Source organism: Chelonia mydas, chromosome 3, assembly GCF_015237465.2.
Source record: "Chelonia mydas isolate rCheMyd1 chromosome 3, rCheMyd1.pri.v2, whole genome shotgun sequence".
Classification (NCBI taxonomy): Eukaryota; Metazoa; Chordata; order Testudines; family Cheloniidae; genus Chelonia; species Chelonia mydas.
This window is the reverse complement of record NC_057851.1, coordinates 154,099,903-154,119,720: the sequence shown is the minus strand read 5'-3', so window position 1 is coordinate 154,119,720 and position 19,818 is coordinate 154,099,903. Positions and strand designations below refer to the sequence as shown.

General features: G+C 41.1%; 1 protein-coding gene across 1 annotated transcript in view; it reads left to right on the top strand.

Annotated features, from left to right (window-relative positions):
* DNAH14 (dynein axonemal heavy chain 14) overlaps positions 1–19,818 on the top strand; it is a 514,964-nt gene that overhangs the window by 115,417 nt on the left and 379,729 nt on the right. The window contains exons 12-14 of the mRNA XM_043543588.1: positions 8,659–8,915; positions 10,796–10,973; positions 18,665–18,986. Coding sequence (XP_043399523.1) covers positions 8,659–8,915; positions 10,796–10,973; positions 18,665–18,986 — 757 coding nt within the window. The remainder of the gene's footprint in view (positions 1–8,658; positions 8,916–10,795; positions 10,974–18,664; positions 18,987–19,818) is intronic.

Below are 19,818 nucleotides of genomic sequence, written 5' to 3'. Positions count from 1 at the left end.
CAGGGCAGGAAGTGGTGAGATTTCATTTCAAAGATTGTATTTCTCCTGTTCTTTAATATAAATAACTGGAGGTAATTTTGAATTTTAACTACCTAATGTTATATGTGTGCCCTCCTTTATAAATCCAAGCAAATTAGCCTAAGAGAAATTTAAAACAATAACTTCAAGCAATTGCTTTTGATATTGCAAACTTTCCCTTCCACACCAAACCATTCAAATAGCAGGAATCATATTCTTAAAAGTGCCTTTAGTAAAAGGGTATCCTTATTTCTTGGGGAAACACTAGAAGTGTGAAAAACATTTTAGAAATGATTAATGATCATATATAAAAATAAGAAGACATCTTGGCGATTTGTATTGTTCTTCTTTGAGTGTTGTCACTATGATAGTTTCACTCTAGGTGCACTTGTGCCACCTGTACCTTTGATCAGAGATTTCTCATAGCACAGTCTGCTTGGTCTACACATGTGTTACTCAGTCCTGTGCTCCGTGCTGTTGTTATATAGCACTCTGTGGGCAGACTGCCTTCAGTTCCTTCTCTACCACCTCAGCCTGAGACGGAGTCTTTGCAGTTGTTTACGTTGAGTTTTATTTCAGATGTGTCCCCTTAACTCTTTTACTTGTTAGCTTATTATAGTTGTTCTTAGTAGTAGTTTTAGCTTGTAGTAGTTTAAAAAAAACTTGAAATTTTTTTAATACAGTTTTCTTCTAATACCTTTTATATAGTTTCTCTCCTCCCAGGAGTTTTACTTTACTGGGAGGGCATGCCCAGTTCTCCTGGTTTCAAGAACTGCCTGTCATGCCAGGAGGCAATCCTGGTGAGTGATGGACAATCCTCATGCAGCTGTTGCCTCAGGGAATCTCATATTTCCCAAAAGTGCAACTTCTGCCTGGCATTAAAATCTAGAGCCAGAAAAAACAGGGAGATAATGGAGAACTCAGTGCACTCAACCACTGACCCTGGCCAGGGGACCCCCCTCTCTGCCCCCTGTTTGCTGGTCTCCTAGTAAATCCACTGTCACTGTCTGTCTCTGAACTACACTCCATGAGGGCATCTAAGAGGAAGACCCAGGCTTCCTCCCAATGACCATCCCTTGAGTTCTCCAGGTAGGGGATCTGCCTCAAAGAAATACGGTCTCTAATGACTCCAGCTACTTCAGTATCCACTGCTCTCAGACCTGGTACCCATGAGGCTGCTGGTTCCTCAGGTACCAAGGGCACTGTCAAACCTAAAGACTATGAAGACCCAGGCTCCGAGAGGCCATCAACACCATCAATGGAGTGAGGTGACAAGAAGAGCGCTACCTCTTCTCATTTGGAACCGAAGAAGCCTTCTGAAGGTCTTTCTGTACTCCCCTTAGAGTGGTCAAAATTCACAATACCGGCAACTCCCTCAGCCACTGTCACTTCAGCGCAGGCCATGGACAAGGTACGGCGGGAGTTTTGTTTTCCTTGAGACCTTGCTGTGTTCGAGATGCCCAACTCTTCATTTCTAGGCTCTGATATACTCCCAGTACCGAGGACTTCCAGGTTGCTGGACATTGTGCCCAGTTCTGACTGTTTCACCTCATGGTTTTGTCCGGTGATCCACTACTGTGCAATGATTTGGAAGAGAAGGATTCTGATGAAGATTTTTGCCTCAGTCTCCCAAATATATGTGCAAGGCTCTCCTCTGCATTTGTGTAGAGGCTCTTTTCCAAAGGTCTCTGAGGAGATTGGTATCACTTGTGAGAAACGGCCACAACCACCATCTAGCTGGTATGAACACCCAGGGGTGCCCCCACCCATGCCATATGCACCACCTCCTTGGCCATACTGGAACCCTCGAGTGTCCGATCGCCAGCACTTCGCTAGGGCTTTGAGCACCATCAGTCGGATAAATAGCCTTCATCACCCTCCCTCTCTAGAAAACTGGAACCTCAGGAAGAAATCTTTGAGGAATGGGAAGCTAAGGCTGATGAAGACATCTCTCCACTGGCCAATATCTCTTCTTCATTCCTGGATGAGGCGGTTATGCCACCTCCTCCATCCCTGGTTGCAATTTCAAGCAGTTTCAAGACCTTGTCAAGAGAATTGTGGATTATTTGTAAATGCCTCATGAAGAGGTTAAAGAATCATATCATAAGCTGCTTGACATCCTTCATACAGCTTCATCTGCCCGCATTGCCTTGCCTGTTAACTTTTGCAGGGTCTAGAGGGGCCTCGTTATCTGGCACATCCCAGTCACAATTCCACCTACATGCAAGAGAGTGGCTAAAAAATATTATCAGTCTGTCCTGTATAAGGAGAATTTTTATTTTCTCATCCCTCTCCTTACTCTTGGTGGTCGACATGGTTAATGGCTGTGGGAGGAAGCACCACGCTAAATCCAGGCCCTATCATAAGCACCTTTACTTGTTTGGTAGAAACTCGTATTTGTCAGCTACTATACAGTTCAGATTTGCCTACTACCAGGCTTTAATGCCAAAGTATAATCATGCAAATTATACTAAGCTGAATTTGTTTACTGAGCATCTACTAGCAAAACAAAGAGAACACTTCCAGGCAATTTATTGCAGAAGGCCAGCTGCGTGCCAAAATATCTCTGCAGACCTCCTATAATGCTGCTAATACTGCCACCCATTTGATTTCTACAGTGGTAGTTATGAGGAGGGCCTCCTGGCTCCAGCTCTCAGGATTTTCAAAGGAGATGCAAAATACAGTCAAAGACTTTCCTTTTGATGATATCAAACTGTTTGCTGACAACATGGACAAATGTCTGCATTAAAGGACTCGAGAGCTACTTAATATGTTCTCTTGGGATCTATGTACCTGCCCTCAAGAGAAAGTTTAGTAAGCCCCATATAGCACAGATATCCTGTCCTGTCCTGCTCTCAAGCTTCCAGAGATCATACAAACCTCAACACAAGGGACAGAGGTACCATAGAAGAAAACCACTCACTTCTAAATCTTCAACCTCACAGCCTTCAACCTTCACTCACAAATTTTGATGGGGGTGGTCGAGGTTCTGAGTTACCATCCCCATTCTTGCTAACTGCATCTGTTCAGCTACCTTCCTTTCTTTGGCGACTGCCTTTACCACTCTGGTGGGCTTGGGAGTCAGTCACTATAGACAAGTGGGTTTTGAAGATTTCTGCACAGGGTACTCCATCCACATTATTTCTCTGCCACCTGCCAGTCCCCCTTCCCCATCTTTCTATAGGGACCACTCTCATGAGAATCTGCTACAGCAGGAAATGGACTCTTTCCTATTCTTATAAGAACAACTATACTGAGTCAGATCAATGGTCCATCCAGCCCGGTATCCTGTCTTCCGATGGTGGCCAATGCCAGGTGCTGCAGAGAGAATGAATAGAACAGGTAATCATTGAGTGATCCATCCCCTGTTATCCACTCCCACCTTCTGCAAACAAAGGCTAGGGACATTTCAGAGCATGATTTTGTATCCCTGTCCATCCTGGCTAATAGCCATTGATGGATCTATCAATGGTGGACTCTTGGGTGCTATAGAACCGGTTCTCATGCAGCACAGAGGAAAGGGATTTTATTCCTATTTCTTGGTTCCAATAAAGAACAATGGTTGGAGACCCATCCTAGATCTAAGGCAACTCAGCATCTTCGTGAAGGCACAAAAATTCAGTATGGTGACACTTGCAGCAATAATTTCATCACTGGACCAAGGAGACTGGTTCTCAGCCCTTGATCTTCAGGGTGCATATTTCAATATGGTGATCCACCCATCTCTCAAAAAGATTCCTACATTTTACTATTGGTCAGGACCATTTTCAGTACAGGGCGCTCCCTTTCAACCTACCATTTACCTCAAAGGTGTATTGTCAGTAATAGTGGCACACCTCTGCAGAAAAAGACATCTGGTGTTCCCTTACCTAGATGAGTGGCTTCTGAAAGGTTGTTCCTTAATTGTAACTTCACAGGCAACTTGTGAAGCAATAGACCTGCCCCTCAAATTGGGCCTACAGTTGAACTTTCAAAAATTCCCCTTGACTTGTGTGTGAAAGTTAGATTCATTGTAGCTTATATCATTTCAATAGAGGCAAGAGCGTACTTCCCAGTGCACAGATTCGTGGCTGTATCCAACATAGTCAACACAATCCAGATCAGCCCTCAAACCCCGGTTAAAGACTGTCTTCAGCTGTTGGGGCATATGGCAGTTGGTAGTTTTATTATAGACCATATAAGACTGGGAATGTGTTGCCTTCAAGGGTGGCTCAGGACTGTTTTATTCACCAAACAGACACAGTCTAACTACACTACTTTCCATACCTATCTTGGTGGGTGGAAATATCTTCACAATGTTTGTGCAGGAGTCCCTTTCACCCACACTCCCCCAATGATTGTCATAATGATGGATGTGTCCCTATTGGGGTGGGGAGCTCATCTAAACACCCACATAGCTCAGGTCAGGTGGGTGCCTCAAGAAACCACTCTATGCATCAACCTCCTGTTACTTAGGGTGGTCAGATACGATTATCTCCAGTTTCTGCCACTAATCAGGGGCAAACACATAAAGGTCATGATGGATAACATGTCATGCATGTTCTGTACCAGCCAGCAAGGAGGGGAAGATCTCCCTACCTCTGCGCCAAGGCTGTCTAGCTTTGCAATTGGTGCATACATAATCAAATTGTCATCACAGCAGCTTGCCTCCCAGGAGTTCAAAATGGGACCACAAATTAATTCAGTGTGCATGGTCTGTCTCAAGACCATGAGTAAGAGATGGATTCCATCATTCTTCACCACATATTCTGGCAATGGGGCACTCCTCAAATAGACCTGTTCACAATGATGATAAACAAGAAATGTGCCCAGTTCTGCTGCAGAGGCGGGCTGAGTCACCAATTCTTGGGGGATACCTTTCACTTTCAGTGGTTGTCAGGTCTACTGTACGTGTACTCCTGACTCCTCTAATATCCAAATTTCTACATGAAATAAAAATGACAAAGCCAGAGTTATTCTAATATTTCGGACCTAGCCCAAACGAACATGGTTTCCTTACTTGATACAGCTGGCCATTTACTCACTGATCACTCTCCAGGCCTCTTCCAGGAATGAGGGAAGGTCCTTCACCCCAGTCTCAGAGTTCTTCGCCTCAAAGCATGGCTGGTCAATGGTTCAAAGGATTAGAAATGACTTATTCAGAGAGAGTAAATTTTCTGAACTTTCAGCTGCAGAAAAGTCTATGCACTACACTTACTTACAAAAATGGGCAAGATTTGATTGCAGGTGTGACCTCAAACACATTCTGTTAACAACCTTATCTCTGTCAGATATATATTGGACTACATCCTAGAACTAAAAAACTTGGGGCTGTTGCTGATCTCTGTTAGAGTCCACCTGGTAACTATCATGGCATTCCATTCTCCAATAGAAGGTTATTCCGTATTCGCCCACCCAATGACAGAGAGGTTCCTGAAGGGTCTTGAAATCTTTTTCCACCGGTCAAACATCCTACTCTGGTTTGGGACCTCAGTCCGGTTCTTAAATGCCTTATGAGATCACCGTGTGAACTGATGGCTGCCTGCTCACCCCTCCATTTATCAATGAAAACAGTGTTTCTGGTAACCATTACATCAGCTCGACGAGCTGGGGAAATAGGAGCCCTTATAGTATATCCCCCTTTCACAATATTTTTCAAAGACAAGGTCACATTACGACCAGATGCCAAGTTTTTACCAGAAATATCTTCCGAGTTCCGCATTAACTAACCCATTCACCTCCTGATCTTCCATCCTACACCTCACCTAGGCAAAGAAGAGGCACTGTTACACACAGTTGATATCAGGAACCCTAGCCTTCTATCCTGACAGAACTAAACCTTTCAGAAAGGCTCGCAAATTATTTGTCTCGTTCACAGACGGCTGAAAAGGGTCTGCAATCTCTGAACAAAGACTTTCCAAGTGGGTATCCAACTGCATTAGATGTTGCTGCCAATCTTGAAGCACCCTTGGACATGCAAAACTCACTCTACAAGGTCCATTTCCACCTTTACAGCCATTCTCAAAAATGTTCTCATTAAAATATATAGGGCTTCGACTTTGACCTCTGCACATACGTTGCGGAGCACTATGCAATAAGTCATGACTCTGCTTTTGATGCAGCATTCAGCTTGGCTGTGCTTTTCTTGATCATAGAATATCAGGGTTGGAAGGGACCTCAGGAGGTCATCTAGTCCAACCCCCTGCTCAAAGCAGGACCAATCCCCAATTAAATCATCCCAGCCAGGGCTTCGTCAAGCCTGACCTTAAAAACCTCTAAGGAAGGAGATTCCACCATCTCCCTAGGTAACGCATTCCAGTGTTTCACCACCCTCCTAGTGAAAAAGCTTTTTCCTAATATCCAACCTAAACCTCCCCCACTGCAACTTGATACCATTACTCCTTGTTCTGTCATCTGCTACCACTGAGAACAGTCTAGATCCATTCTCTTTGGAACCCCCTTTCAGGTAGTTGAAAGCAGCTATCAAATCCCCCCTCATTCTTCTCTTTCGCAGACTAAACAATCCCAGTTCCTTCAGCCTCTCCTCATAAGTCATGTGTTCCAGTCCCCTAATAATTTTTGTTGCCCTCCACTGGACTCTTTCCAATTTTTCCACATCCTTCTTGTAGTGTGGGGCCCAAAACTGGACACAGTACTCCAGATGAGGCCTCACCAATGTCAAATAGAGGGGAACGATCACGTCCCTCGATCTGCTGGCAATGCCCCTACTTATACATCCCAAAATGCCATTGGCCTTCTTGGCAACAAGGGCACACTGTTGACACGTATCCAGCTTCTCGTCCACTGTAACCCCTAGGTCTTTTTCTGCAGAACTGCTGCAGAGCCATTCGGTCCCTAGTCTGTAGCGGTGCATGGGATTCTTCCGTCCTAAGTGCAGGACTCTGCACTTGTCCTTGTTGAACCTCATCAGATTTCTTTTGATATTGGACTCAACTCCGAAGCTCCCTCCTCCTTAAGGGGAACTGCTCAGTAACCACCTAGAGTGGCACATCCCTAGGGACGCTATTTGAAAAAGATGACATGGTTACTCTCACTGTGCAGTAACTGCGGTACAATCAAGATATGTATCCCTATGTGGTCCACTACCCTCTCTCCTTCCCATCTGCTTCAGAGTTCTTTGCTTCCTGATAGAGAGGAAACTGAAGGTGGTTTGCCCGCCAATACTATATAACAGCATGGAGCATGAGGCTGAGTAATGTGCATGCACGAGTCGAATGGACGCTACTATTATAAATCTCCGATCAAAGGCGAAGGGGTGCAAGCATATCTAGAATGGAGCACCTGTACGGGCACACATCTTGAAGAACCACAGTTGCTGCACCGGTTGAGTGAACGTTTCTTCCTTGGTATAGCTGCTGATCCTCAACCCTCATCTACAATGTTTGCTTTCAAGACTGTATTTATACATTCAGTACATGCCTAGAATATTGGTTGTCTCTTCAATTGATTTGGGAAATGTTGATTTTATACTGATGTGTTTCTGCGTGAATTAATAAATTGTTGATTGGTTAAGAGTAATCAAGTGTCCTGATTAAAAAAAAAAAAAAAAAGGTTTAAGATGAAAATTGATTTGAAAAGAACCTAGCATTAAATTAATAAGCTAATGCTTCCTGGACTCAATAAAAAGGGGTTATCCTAATTAGATTCTGTTCTGATGATGGGTATAACACTTATCACATTGACAAATCTAGCTTGTTGGATACTAGCTATAAAACGTAGTTGGCACGATGGCAAATTCATAAAATTGACCCCCTTTCATGCCTGTATGCCCTCCTTAAAGAACCAGTGTTTAATTCAGCTAAACTGCTGTAGATATGTCCATATATATATATAATGAATGAATGTTCACACCACATGGAAGAATCCTGTATGAAAGCCTTATCTTGTCCAAACCAATGCCACTGGACTCTTTGAGCCAGCCAAATGCAGCTTCAGTCCCCTAGAGGTATCATATGTGCTGTGTAGTAATATCTATATCTGTACTGAGACTACCGCCAACAGGACCCCCAGTCTCCTCTCCCATATATTGGCCAGTCATGGCCTGCCTCCCAGAATTATTTCACAGGCTGATTATGTCCCAACGGACACCAAAAATCACCTCTGCTCTTTCCTGAATTGCACTTCAGTTCTGTGATCCAACAAAATACTTCTGCCAAACCTTGTTTTGGTGACTGAGAACACCTTGGATTAGTGTGCATGCACCATGTTTGTGCAAATGCACTGACATTGAGGAATTAATTTTAAAACTTAGTGATGTATGTATAAACATATATTATAGTAAAAGCTTAAATAAAAGTATGGTAGGCATTAGGCTTTGAGGACGCTCTGGATAGAGCCTTAGTTTATTTTAGTGTTTATTACTAATGTATATTTGTGGTTATTTTGTAATATTTATCTTTATTTATACTCTACTAACAACATATTAAAAAGATAAAGAATTATTTCTTTCAGAAGTATTGTCTTATTTAGCATAGAAAAATTGAATTTCCATGGTGTGTCTATCTCTATGGAACTTAAAAGCATTTCTGAACAATACAGAAAAGTCTGTAATAAAAAGTTGACTGTTACAAAATGTGCTGAATGTGATATATGAGGGATTTAAAGCATACCTGTCTAAATTTATTTTTACTAACACTGTAGGTGGCAGAAATGAAGGGAGCTCAAAAGCTTTTTCAGTCTGTGCCAACTGACAGCAAAGAAAATCCAAACTATGTTGAGATAAGTGAATGGCGTCAGATGATGAAACGCTTTTCAAGGTTTCTTCAGCTAGTTGACAGGATCTTCCAAGAACTGCTCCGTAAACTGGTGCACAATGCTGTCCAGCTGCTGTTGGAGTTATTTAAGGATTCCAGCAACGTGACCAATCCAGATGAAAAGAAGAATGAAAACCTTATAAGGTTATTTCTGGTGCTCTAGGTTGGGAGCACTGGTTTAAAACATTTTAATTTCATTATATTATTTTCTTAAAGTAATCTGATTCTTTTCTATTTTGCTCTGCTTTTATATTGTTTGTGGACCATCAGTTTCTTCTACATTGTTTTCAAGCCCTCTACACACATGATTTCCTTATTGTAAATACTTAGAGATGTGAGATTTGACTCTTAATATTAATGGAGACATCAGTACAGTAAGCGGCAGATCCATGGCTCTTAGACCCAGGGCTGGGGAGGGGCTCAAGGGCAACATTAATGTGCTTTCTTCACTGCTCCAGGTGAAAGGATTGTAGGCTGCCAGATTTTGGGTGTGGGCAGTGTGCCTCTCTTGGATCTAAAGCTCCGTACTTTACCGGTCCGTGGGTTCTTTCCACATTTAGGGCCCAGATCTATAGATCCATTCTTATGTCCTGATCCAAAGTCCACTGAAGTTAATAGGAGTCTTTCCATTGACTTCAGTGGGCTTTGGATTGTACCCTTAGTCTGCAATATAAAGTTGCATTTGTGTAACTTGTCTACAGTAGCATGCATTTGTGATGGAAATACATGACCTGTTGTTTTAGACTAATACTTCCTTATTTGGTCAGTGAACTTTCTTTAAGTGTAATTGAGGCTGGGGAAGTTACACATAATGAATGAGTAGATCCATGAGTAAGGAAACTATGGCATTTACTTGACATTAGTTCAAATGTAACCTACATTTGATGTGAGTATTCATAGTTTGTAGTTTTTCCTCATTGAAGTGCTCTCCTCATTGAAGTATTTCAAATGTTTCTTTTAAGTGAATTTTAGTGCCGTGAAAGAGTGCAGAATTAACGTTCTGGCATCTGAATTTTTTTCTTTATCCACAAAACAGATGTAACACAGCTAGCAACTATCCAGTTATCTCTACACCGCCTAATCAATGTGTCCTCCTCCCAAAGTTCCAGAGATAACCCCTAGAGGTGTCAGAGTAATTTTAATTTCTGTTTCCATGTAGTTCTTCATATTTCTGCTGAGGTTAACAGGCTGCCACATGATATTGGTTTATATAATGTGTGGGATCTGGACTGGGAGCACAACTCCTTTCACAGAGACAAATATATATAGTGTATGACAATATTCCATTACTACTTGTCTGAACCATATTTGAACGCATGGCCTAAAACTGAAGATCTTCATATTTCTTTACCAATTCCCTGAGTCATCCAGTCCCCCACACACTGTAAATTTTTATATTCCTTCTAGATTACATTACAAATACATGTTTGTGTTTTTATTTGGAAAAATGATAGTTCATGCCTGATATATAAAGCCATGATGTGAAATCGTGATGTAGTGAAGTGAATAGTCTGTCTGTCTCTCTATCTCAGTGATAACTCAGACTGAGGCTTGCAAGCTCTTTAAAGTGGTTGTTTAATGTGTCTCCTGCAGCTCCTTATAGCACATAATTAAATTACAGAATGTTTTAATATCAACCAATCTAAGTTATTAAGTTATTTAATATCAACCAATTAAGTTATTATCCAATCAGGATATAGATTATAAAATCATAATACTTGGTCAGTCGTTTTGCTGTGAGAATATATATAAAAATAGTAAATGAAATAATGAATTCACACTACTGTGGCTCTTTTGGGTAATGTTGATTGCTAATTTGGCTCCTTGAAATGCTGAGATCTGAGTATCACTGATCTTACTAATAAGTTTACCTAAAAAATAGAGAGATCTATTGAAAAAATGTTACAAACATTTTTAACGAAGCTGCTTTAGTGTTGAAAGATAGAGGTAATTAGTAATTCTTTTCTGTCTAATTAGTAAGAAACATATAATATCATTTTCTTTGGTTCATTTTGTTAATTCAGTATTTATAAGAACACTCTTGTGAGACAATCTGGCCTGTTGGATGGAGAATACAGTTCAGCAGGAGTATCTGAAGAAGTCATTCAGGATTTTGAGAGAGCATCTCAAGAACCATCTTTCCATTCAAGGGAGGACAAAGTTTTAAAACCTGAAATAATTACTGTAGCTGATATTGACAAGGTAAAGCAGCTGCCAAAATATAGGATTTTTCTTTGAGTGCTTGACATATATATTCCACTGTAAGTGTGTGTGCTTCCCAGTGCACTGGAGCTGGAGGATTCTAGTGATCAATACCCATTGGGGTGGTGCACACTCCCTGAGTGTCCTCATTCCTCCAACTGAGGGCATAAAGGGCAGGATTACCCCGTCCACCTCTCAGTTCCTTCTGACCACCTGTTGCTAAAAGTTGGAGATCCCAGTGACACCTTGTGCTCACTGTTTTTCTGTGCTCATCAATAACTTTTCTTGTGTAAATACTTAGTGTAGTCATTAGTGTATAATATTTCCTTTGTTGTCTTCTAATAGAAGATTTGCTTTTATTTGTTTTGTTCATAAGTTGGTGCTCCAGTATTGACTTGAGTCATGCATAAGTCCCCAGGCTTTAAAAACTGCTTGTCTTGCAAGGTAGTTATGCCTGTTAATGATAGCCATATTAGATGCCTCATCTGTTTAGGTGAAGATCATGTCAGGGACATGTGCTATTTGCAAGTGCTTCTCTAGAGAATACAAAATCCAGAGAAGCCTGTCTGAGAGAATAGCTTATGGAGAGTCATATACTTCCAGTCTGTGATCCTGGCCAGCCTGAAACTGATCAAGTGAAGCACACCACCTCTAGAAGTGCTCCAGCAGCTACAACTTCATATGTTCCATCATTGAGGTCCTTGTCCTCTGATAGATGGAGAAAAATCCTTAAGATGACCAGAGAAAAGAGGCACTGTTCCCATCCCTGGGAACATCATCAAAAACTCCTAGGACTTCAAGCTCTGTATATATCAATGATAGCTCAGGACCCAAAAAGGGCTTCTGGAGCACCTGTGGAGACTGACCCATCATACTCTCAGTGAAAAGGTACCTTATAAGTTGACTGGTACTGAACTGGTACTGTCTACATCAGGTTACTTGGCACTGGTACCAATGATGCCAGTACTGACCACTTGGGTGCCAATGAAGCTGCTACACTCCACCGTTCTTTTGGTAGCAGTAACCCTGAGATCATTACCATTGATGTGTTCAGAGATGAACTAATGATTGCAGCACCAATACTCTCAGTACCATGAAATCCCCAAGTGTCTATGGCAGCCAGAGACTTGCTCCGCATGTCAATTCCAGGTTCTCTCATATGTCAAATGAGGGTCTTGGGGCTGGCTTCAGTACCATTAAAGCCAGTCTGAAGCCTTCAAATATAAGGGCTCCAGGTTACACCTACTGGCACTGCACTGTCCCTACCAAAGGAATATTCTTTTTCCCCATCAGATTTACAGAGCAGCAGAGAGGCTTCCCCTGCTAAATCCCATGCATCCAAATTTCCCCCACCATCCACATCCAGGCAGTATTCTATAAAGTGTTCTTACAAGCATACCTACAGGTCCCTGGCAAGAAGATAACTTCTTGATGTCCTCCTTGTTAGCCACCAGCTCCTTACACTTACTCCCTGTGATATTATTGAGTGCCGGGGAAATCCTGCAAGCAATGAGATCTGTCTCAACTTCAATCCAGACCAATCTTCTAGAAAAGATATTGTGCTCCCTCAAATGGCTCATCCTCTTGCTAGCTTAGCTCCTTTGGATGAGGGCATGCAGGAAGAACAGCAGATTCCAATGCATCTGTCTGTCTTCCTCACCAGAAGAGACCATTATACCAGAATCATCTTCATGGGTCCTGGATGACTACAGATCCTTCCAGGATCCCCTGTAGAGGATTGTCTTGTCTCGCGCTATCCCTGGGGTAGTGGTCCAAGAAAGCCTTCACAGATTGTTGAATATATTATACTGAGCTGTACCCAGGCAGGTATCTTTACATATCAACACCATCAAATCTTTGGACCCTGCTAAATTCCTGAGGCAAACACCAGCTTCTCTGGTGTTGTGACAGTTAGGGTCCAGACACCCCAGGGAGAGAGCAGGGGGTCTGAACCCCAAAGAATAAGCAATTAACTCTACTTATTGTACTATAAACAGTGTCTTGGAAGGTATCATATGAAAAGTGGTGACACACTAGTCATGAATATCATTGCATGAAGTACATATGAATGATGTGTAATGGGTTATGTGTGTGTGCTGGAAATATATTCCTAAAATATTTTTTGAGGGTAGACTTGATGAACACATTTTTCCTGGGCAAAGGAATGTTGTTTAGCCAGTTTACCTGTGCGTCCAGTGTAAATTGAGCAAGGTGATGCCAGATACAGTGGAAGTACATTTGAATTTAAGGTAAACAAAGTAATCAACAGAAAGAGCTAATTCCCAAGAGGATGAGGAAGACTGTGTCTGTTCGTCGGCAGGGGAGAATAACTTTATCTGGGGATACACTTCAAAAGAATACATTTCAAAGGTTTACTGGACTATAAGAAGAAGGTGAGAGAGAAGTGCTTAGTATACATCACTTTAAAGGACAGAAGAGGCCAGCACTCTTGACATCTGTGAAAAGTTGACCCTTCAACCATGGGGGATGAAGAGAATGAGAACTGACTGTAGATGAGAAATTGCCTGAGACCAGGATTGTAAACTTTCTTTAGAGAAAAGAAAGTGTGTTACTTTTGTTTTATTTGTAACCATGCCATTCTCTTTTTCTCTTGCTTATTATCACTTAAATCTATGTTCTTTATTAATAAACTTTATGCTTATTTTTACTACAGACCCCATCTCAGTGCTGTGTATTAAGTTAGGGTGTGTTCTCAGTGAGTGAGGAGGCTGGTGTTTGTTTATTGCCTCTTTGGAGACTTCAGACTTAATTTCTGTAAGTGTCCAATGAGAGGGGCTGGATACTGCAGAGAAACATCTCTGGGGAGGTTGGGATTTGGAGCGCACTGAATGTTACTTATGAGGCAAGGTCTAGACTGGCAGAATCTTGAATAGTTTTCTGGTAAGGCAGACAGACTGATGTGGCAGGGAGCTGTCACACAGTTTAAGCTCCAGCAAGGCTCTTTCTTGCTAAGGCAGAGAGGTAACACAGTGGCTTAAGATTCTAGGTTTCCTGAGGAGACCATCACTAATCTCAAAAAGAGCTGACTTCTACTGTTAGCTGCCATTGCAGGGGTTTGAGAAGCTTTTTATTGACCCTCTGCTGGGTTCTTTGGTGATAATGGTGAAGGGAGAAGGTCAGATGGGCATTTCAAATCTACTCCAAAGGACAAGGGGCCAGAGAGGCTTGATTTGTTTGGAAGGAAAGAAGGCTTATTTTAGTTGTAGTCTCCAAATAACAATTACAAACTACCAGGCACTATTATTGAAATATGATTTTAATAACTGAGTCACTGAACAGATTTACTGACAAATTGCCTCAAAAAGTGAAGGACCAGTTTAAATCTGTTGTGGCTGAGGACCAGCAAATAGCCATGACATTGTTGCAAATGACTCTGGACACAGCAGATACAGCCTTCAGTTTCATAGTGACTGCTGTCACCTTTGGGAGATCTTCCTGGCTTCCCACGTCAGGCATATGTAGGGAAGTTCCAAACTTGACCTTTATGGTACAACCTCTTCAGTGGAAAGATTGACAAGGCTTTATACTCTCTTAAAGGCTCTAGAGTGACACTAATGTCTTTAGAAATGTATACCCCAGGCTCCAAGAAGAGGCAGTGTGGGCCTCAACAGTGCCACTGCCAGTGCTCCTTTCAACATTGGCAGGCTGATTTTCTCCAGAGAGAGACATAAGTTTCTATGAAGAAAATAATGTACATCTGCATCAATGAACTCTACCCATCGACCTCCATCAGCCACAAGGAAGCCAATTTGACTACTTCACTGGGAGCAGAGACCAGTCATTTTGGATCTTCCCAACCAGTCCCCGTCCTCTGGGAACCAGTTATACCATTTCTGCAGTATCTGCAACTTCATAAACACAAATCGTTCTAGGCGCTGTGGAATTGGGATACACCATTCAATTCCACGTTTTGCTGTACGCTGCCAACCTCTTTCCCCATCCCTATTCAGTGACTTATCACAAGGTTGGACTGTTCAAGATGTACAGTCTTTTCTAGGTCTTGGAGCAATAGAGGGAGGTCCCTTTACAGCACAGGGGAAGAGTGTTTTGCTTCTGGTATTTTCTTGTACCCAAAATAAGAGGGCATTTTCGAGCCTGTCCTGGACCGAAGGAAATAGAACATCTATTCAGAAAGCTAAAATTAAGTATGAGTGCCCCTTGCCTTCATTATCCTGTCCTTCGATTCAAACGATTGCTAAGCTGCTATCGACCTCAAGGTTGCCTATGTTCATGTGGTTATCCGCCCAAGGCACAGAAAATACATAAGGTTTTTAGTGGGGGTCGTCACTACCAATATACAGTGCTTCCATTTAGCTTCTCATTAGCTCATTTCAGACCACTTGGGATCCACTTATTCCCATAACTGGACAGTTTAATTCATGGACAAGCCAGCCAACAAGTAACAGATAGCATCTGTCAAATCCACTTGCTGTTTGCAAAACTGGGTCTGAAATAAACAAGGAAAAGTTGATACTATCTTGAGTACAAAGAATTGAGTTTATTGGGGCCATTCTAAACTTTCCTGCAACCATCTACCTGCCTCAGGAAAGGTTTCAGTCCATCTAAACCTATGCACCAATCTGTAGGCTCACCCAAGTACAACAGTGAGGACTTGTCTGAAATTACTAGGATGCCTGAAATGAAATTAAATAAAATCTGCCTCAGATCATCTCATCTTCCCAGAGTGCAGAATGTTCTAGTGGATTGTCTAAGTAGGAAGTTATCAGCAACTATGTATGGACCCTGAAACACAAAATAGTTCAGATTATAGTTAACAAATGGGGTATCCGTGCTTTATACCTGTTCACTACCCGCAGAAAACAAAGTGTAACCGCTTCTGTTCCTGGCCATTCGTAGTCTAGGATCAATAAGACGCATTCTGGCTTCCTTGCATCTCAGAACTTCTATATGCATATCCTTCAATTGCACTGAGTCCTAGATTTATCATAAAATTGAAATAAGATCAGACCAACATTATTTTAATAACTCTAACATGGCTGTTGCAATATTGGTTTTTGGATATTCAGACTCTGTCATGACAGCCTCCTATAACCATGCAATTGTTCCCAGATTTAATCTCTAAGAATCTGAAAAAGTTTCTGCACCAAGATCCTTACAGCCTCTCCCTCACTGCATGGTTGTTGACTGGCTACAGATGCTGGAGGGGATCTGCTCATATAATATACAGAACATCATATTAACAGCAGGAAAAGCTCACCAAGAGCAATTTGCCTAGATAAGTGGGAAAGATTTTATTTGGGCCCACTGTCATCTGCTCTCACCATCCAAAGCGCAGATTCAAGGTATTTTGGAATATCTGTTGGACTTAAAAGAATAGGGTCTTTCTATGAGTACAGTAAAAGTTCACTTTGCGAACACATGTGCTAGTCGCCCTTTGGTCCATGGAAATTCTATTTTCTCCCATCCCATGGAGGGAAGATTTCTGAAAGGCCTGACCTCACAGTAAGGTCCCTCCATGGGACCTTAATTTAGTATTGGTAGCAGTTATGGATCTGCCACTTGAGTTTTTGGACTCATGCTCTCTTCCATTTATCCGTTAAGACAGCTTTTCTCATTTTAATAACGTTGGTAACAAGAATGGGAGTGCTATAAACTTTAATGGTAGGACCCCCATGTACAGTTTTCTACAAAGACAAGGTCTTATTAAGGCCTCCCTCAAAGTTCTTGTCAAAGGAGTTCCACCTAAACCAGGTCATACATCTACCAACATTCTTTCTGAAACTCCATGCTCACTGGGATAAGGAGAGGTTGCGCTCACTGGATTCTTGTAGGGCACTTCCTGTTTAGACAGGACAAAACCATGTAGATTCTCACTGAGACTCTGGGTAGCTTACACAGAGAAAAGAAAAGGAGCACTTGTGGCACCTTAAAGACTGATGAAGTGAGCTGTAGCTCACGAAAGCTTATGCTCAAATAAATTTTGTTAGTCTCTAAGGTGCCACAAGTATTCCTTTTCTTTTTGTGGATACAGACTAATATGGCTGCTACTCTGAAACAGAGAAAAGAGATCATCTAATATCAGCATGAAGCATTTCCAATTGGACCTTTGCCTGCATCAGGTCCTGTTATGACTTCGCAAAGCTTGTACCACCTGAAAAAGTATTGCACAACGTTCCAATCATGGACCTTTATAAAGCAGCAACTTGGTCTTTGATACATAGGTTCACTCCACATTATGCCATTGCTGAAGCATTTATTGCCAGTGTACGCTTTGGAAAGGCAGTTGTGCATTTGCTGTTTAAATAGACTCTGAGTTCCTTCCACAAAAGGAGTACTGCTTGGGCTCACCAACACTAGAATAGATCTGTGTACAAGTACTTGAAGAAGAAGAAATAGTTACTTAACTGTACAATAACTGGTTCTTCAAGATGCGTTATACACATATATATTCCATGACCTAGGTTACATCACATTTACTAGAGTCTAATATCACCAAAATTTGTGTAGTGAAGGAACTGAGAGGGTTGGGGTGGCCCTGCCCTTTATGCCATCAGATAGAGGGCACATGCACAGGGGTGCACATGTGGGAGGAAGAGCATAATGGTTTTCTTTTCCCATGTGAAAGCCAGTCTCTCCCCTGCCTTCCAGTGAATGGCCACAGTTAGTCTTTGTATTCCTCTTTCTGACTACAAGTACCACAGGGAGTTAGTGCTGCTAGTATGGTGTAGCAGCAGGTGTAGTGTCTCACTTTCCAGATCCTTCTGGTGCACTATTAGAGTTCCTGTTTGGAATGGTATGCATCTATTCTGCACCAATGTAGAGTGATACTTTTAAAAACAAAAATGGTCCTTAAGTTTTTTACTAAATCTATTCATTTTAGTGGGAGTTTGCATGAGTTAACTGAGTGAGGATTTCATAATTTTGCCCAAGAAGATTAATGAAAATGATTGAGATTTTGAATCTGTTGTTACTATAGCATATCACACAACAAATGATTTTCAGCTAACAATTGTATACCAATAAATATTAATTGGTTTTATTTAAACCCACCCAAGTAGTAAAATTTGTAATATTATTTGACACTATTAAAGTAGACGAGATATAATAAAACTTAAGGAGGTGTGGAAATATGAAGTATTCTACAAGTTTACTATTAAATCTACTAAAAATAGGCAGCTGAAATGAAAAGGCTTGTAATTCATAAATGCATCTGCATCCATCTGAGATTCAAAAACAGACCCATAAAAGTGGATAAGTACAACTCCCATTTTAGAATTAGGAGAAAATGAAGCACAGAGAGTTTTGTAACTTGTTGAAACCAAGAACGGAATTGGTAATAAAATTCACATCTGACTAGTCCCTATCTGTAATGGTTTAATCATTTCATCCTGTCATCTCCAGATCAGAAGTGCTGGCTCTGTTTTGTATCTGGAATAATTACTTCTAACATTCATACAACTACTTTTTAGTGAACACTTTTATACTGATGATGATCAATAATCTCCCTCAGCTTTTGGTCTTAGGATCAGATGTTTTCATTTTTTTTCACTGTATAGTGTCTTTACACAATTGATACTTGTAATTTATGCTGTTGTATAGTGTGATCTGTACTTTTTATTTCTGTTTTGGGATACAGTTTGTAAGAAAAATGCTATATTAAATATTTTAATGTATCCTTGCAATATAATAATATCTGAATATCAATTTAGGTGCTAGAAGATGTAAAAAAGCAACTGGAAGGAGAGCAAGAATATGCACCAGTATTTGAAGTAAATATAGGTCTAAGAATTCCTTTTGAGAAGTTTAATGATAGGGGCAGCCATCAGGAGGATGAGCTGGAGTCCTGTGACATGCAAGATGATGATTATTTTTCACTGACCTCAGTAGAGTTTCTGAAGCAAAGGTTAAAAGATGATGAAAATTTGAAAAATTGTACCCAGAGTAACAGCAAAAGGGCATATGAGGAGCTGTTGGAAAATACAGAGAAACAAGAGAGATTTAAGGAAAGTCAAGGAAAAACTGATCTTTCTGGTAAGATAAACAGAGTCCTTTAGGAATAAAGAAAAGTATCATACATGAAACTGACTTGTAAACTATTACCGAAATAGGATTTAGAGTATATCCAGTAGCACAGTAGAGATTGAATGATTATGCAAATGCTAGAATTTTTGCAAGTAGCAATAACATCATTTAAAGATTACTGTATTTTCTGACCTTACTAGTGACTAATGAAGTACATTTAATTTCTAAGTATTTTGATATTGTAAAAAATCATTTCCATCGGTTAAGCTGTGTGTGTGTGTGTGAGAGAGAGAGAGAGATACTCTTATCATTTTTCAGTTTTTTTAGTTACTGCTGTAAGCTAGCCCAAATACTTGGTTGTGACTCCGCATACCAGTGATGGAAGCATGGAGAATAATGTTTTTGAGACGGAGACCAGCAGTCCATTGATTAAGCTTAATCTTTATAGTGGCATAGCATCTTCTGGAGATGTTTGTTTCTCTCTGCAGGAAACTTTCCAGAAGCTAAAACTATCCCTTTTCACAAGCTTTCTACCACATTGCTTATGGAAAATATCTGTGGCCAGTCAATAAAATGTGCAGACTGCTTCCAGATATTCCTCATGTACATCTCTCCCTGGAAAGTATTTGCTGTTTTTTTCTGGGTGTCAGGTTTGGGAAGAATTAAGTAATTAGAGAATTTCACAAAGACAGGTACATGCTAATGGTTTTCAAGAGTTCCTCATATACTTCAACCAGCATCTGAAGATGTGGCATTGAGAATCTCTACAGACAGCTGGAATGGCCACTAGATGTTAGTCAGATTCATCTCAAAGTGCTTCATCAGTCAGCATTCATTTTGG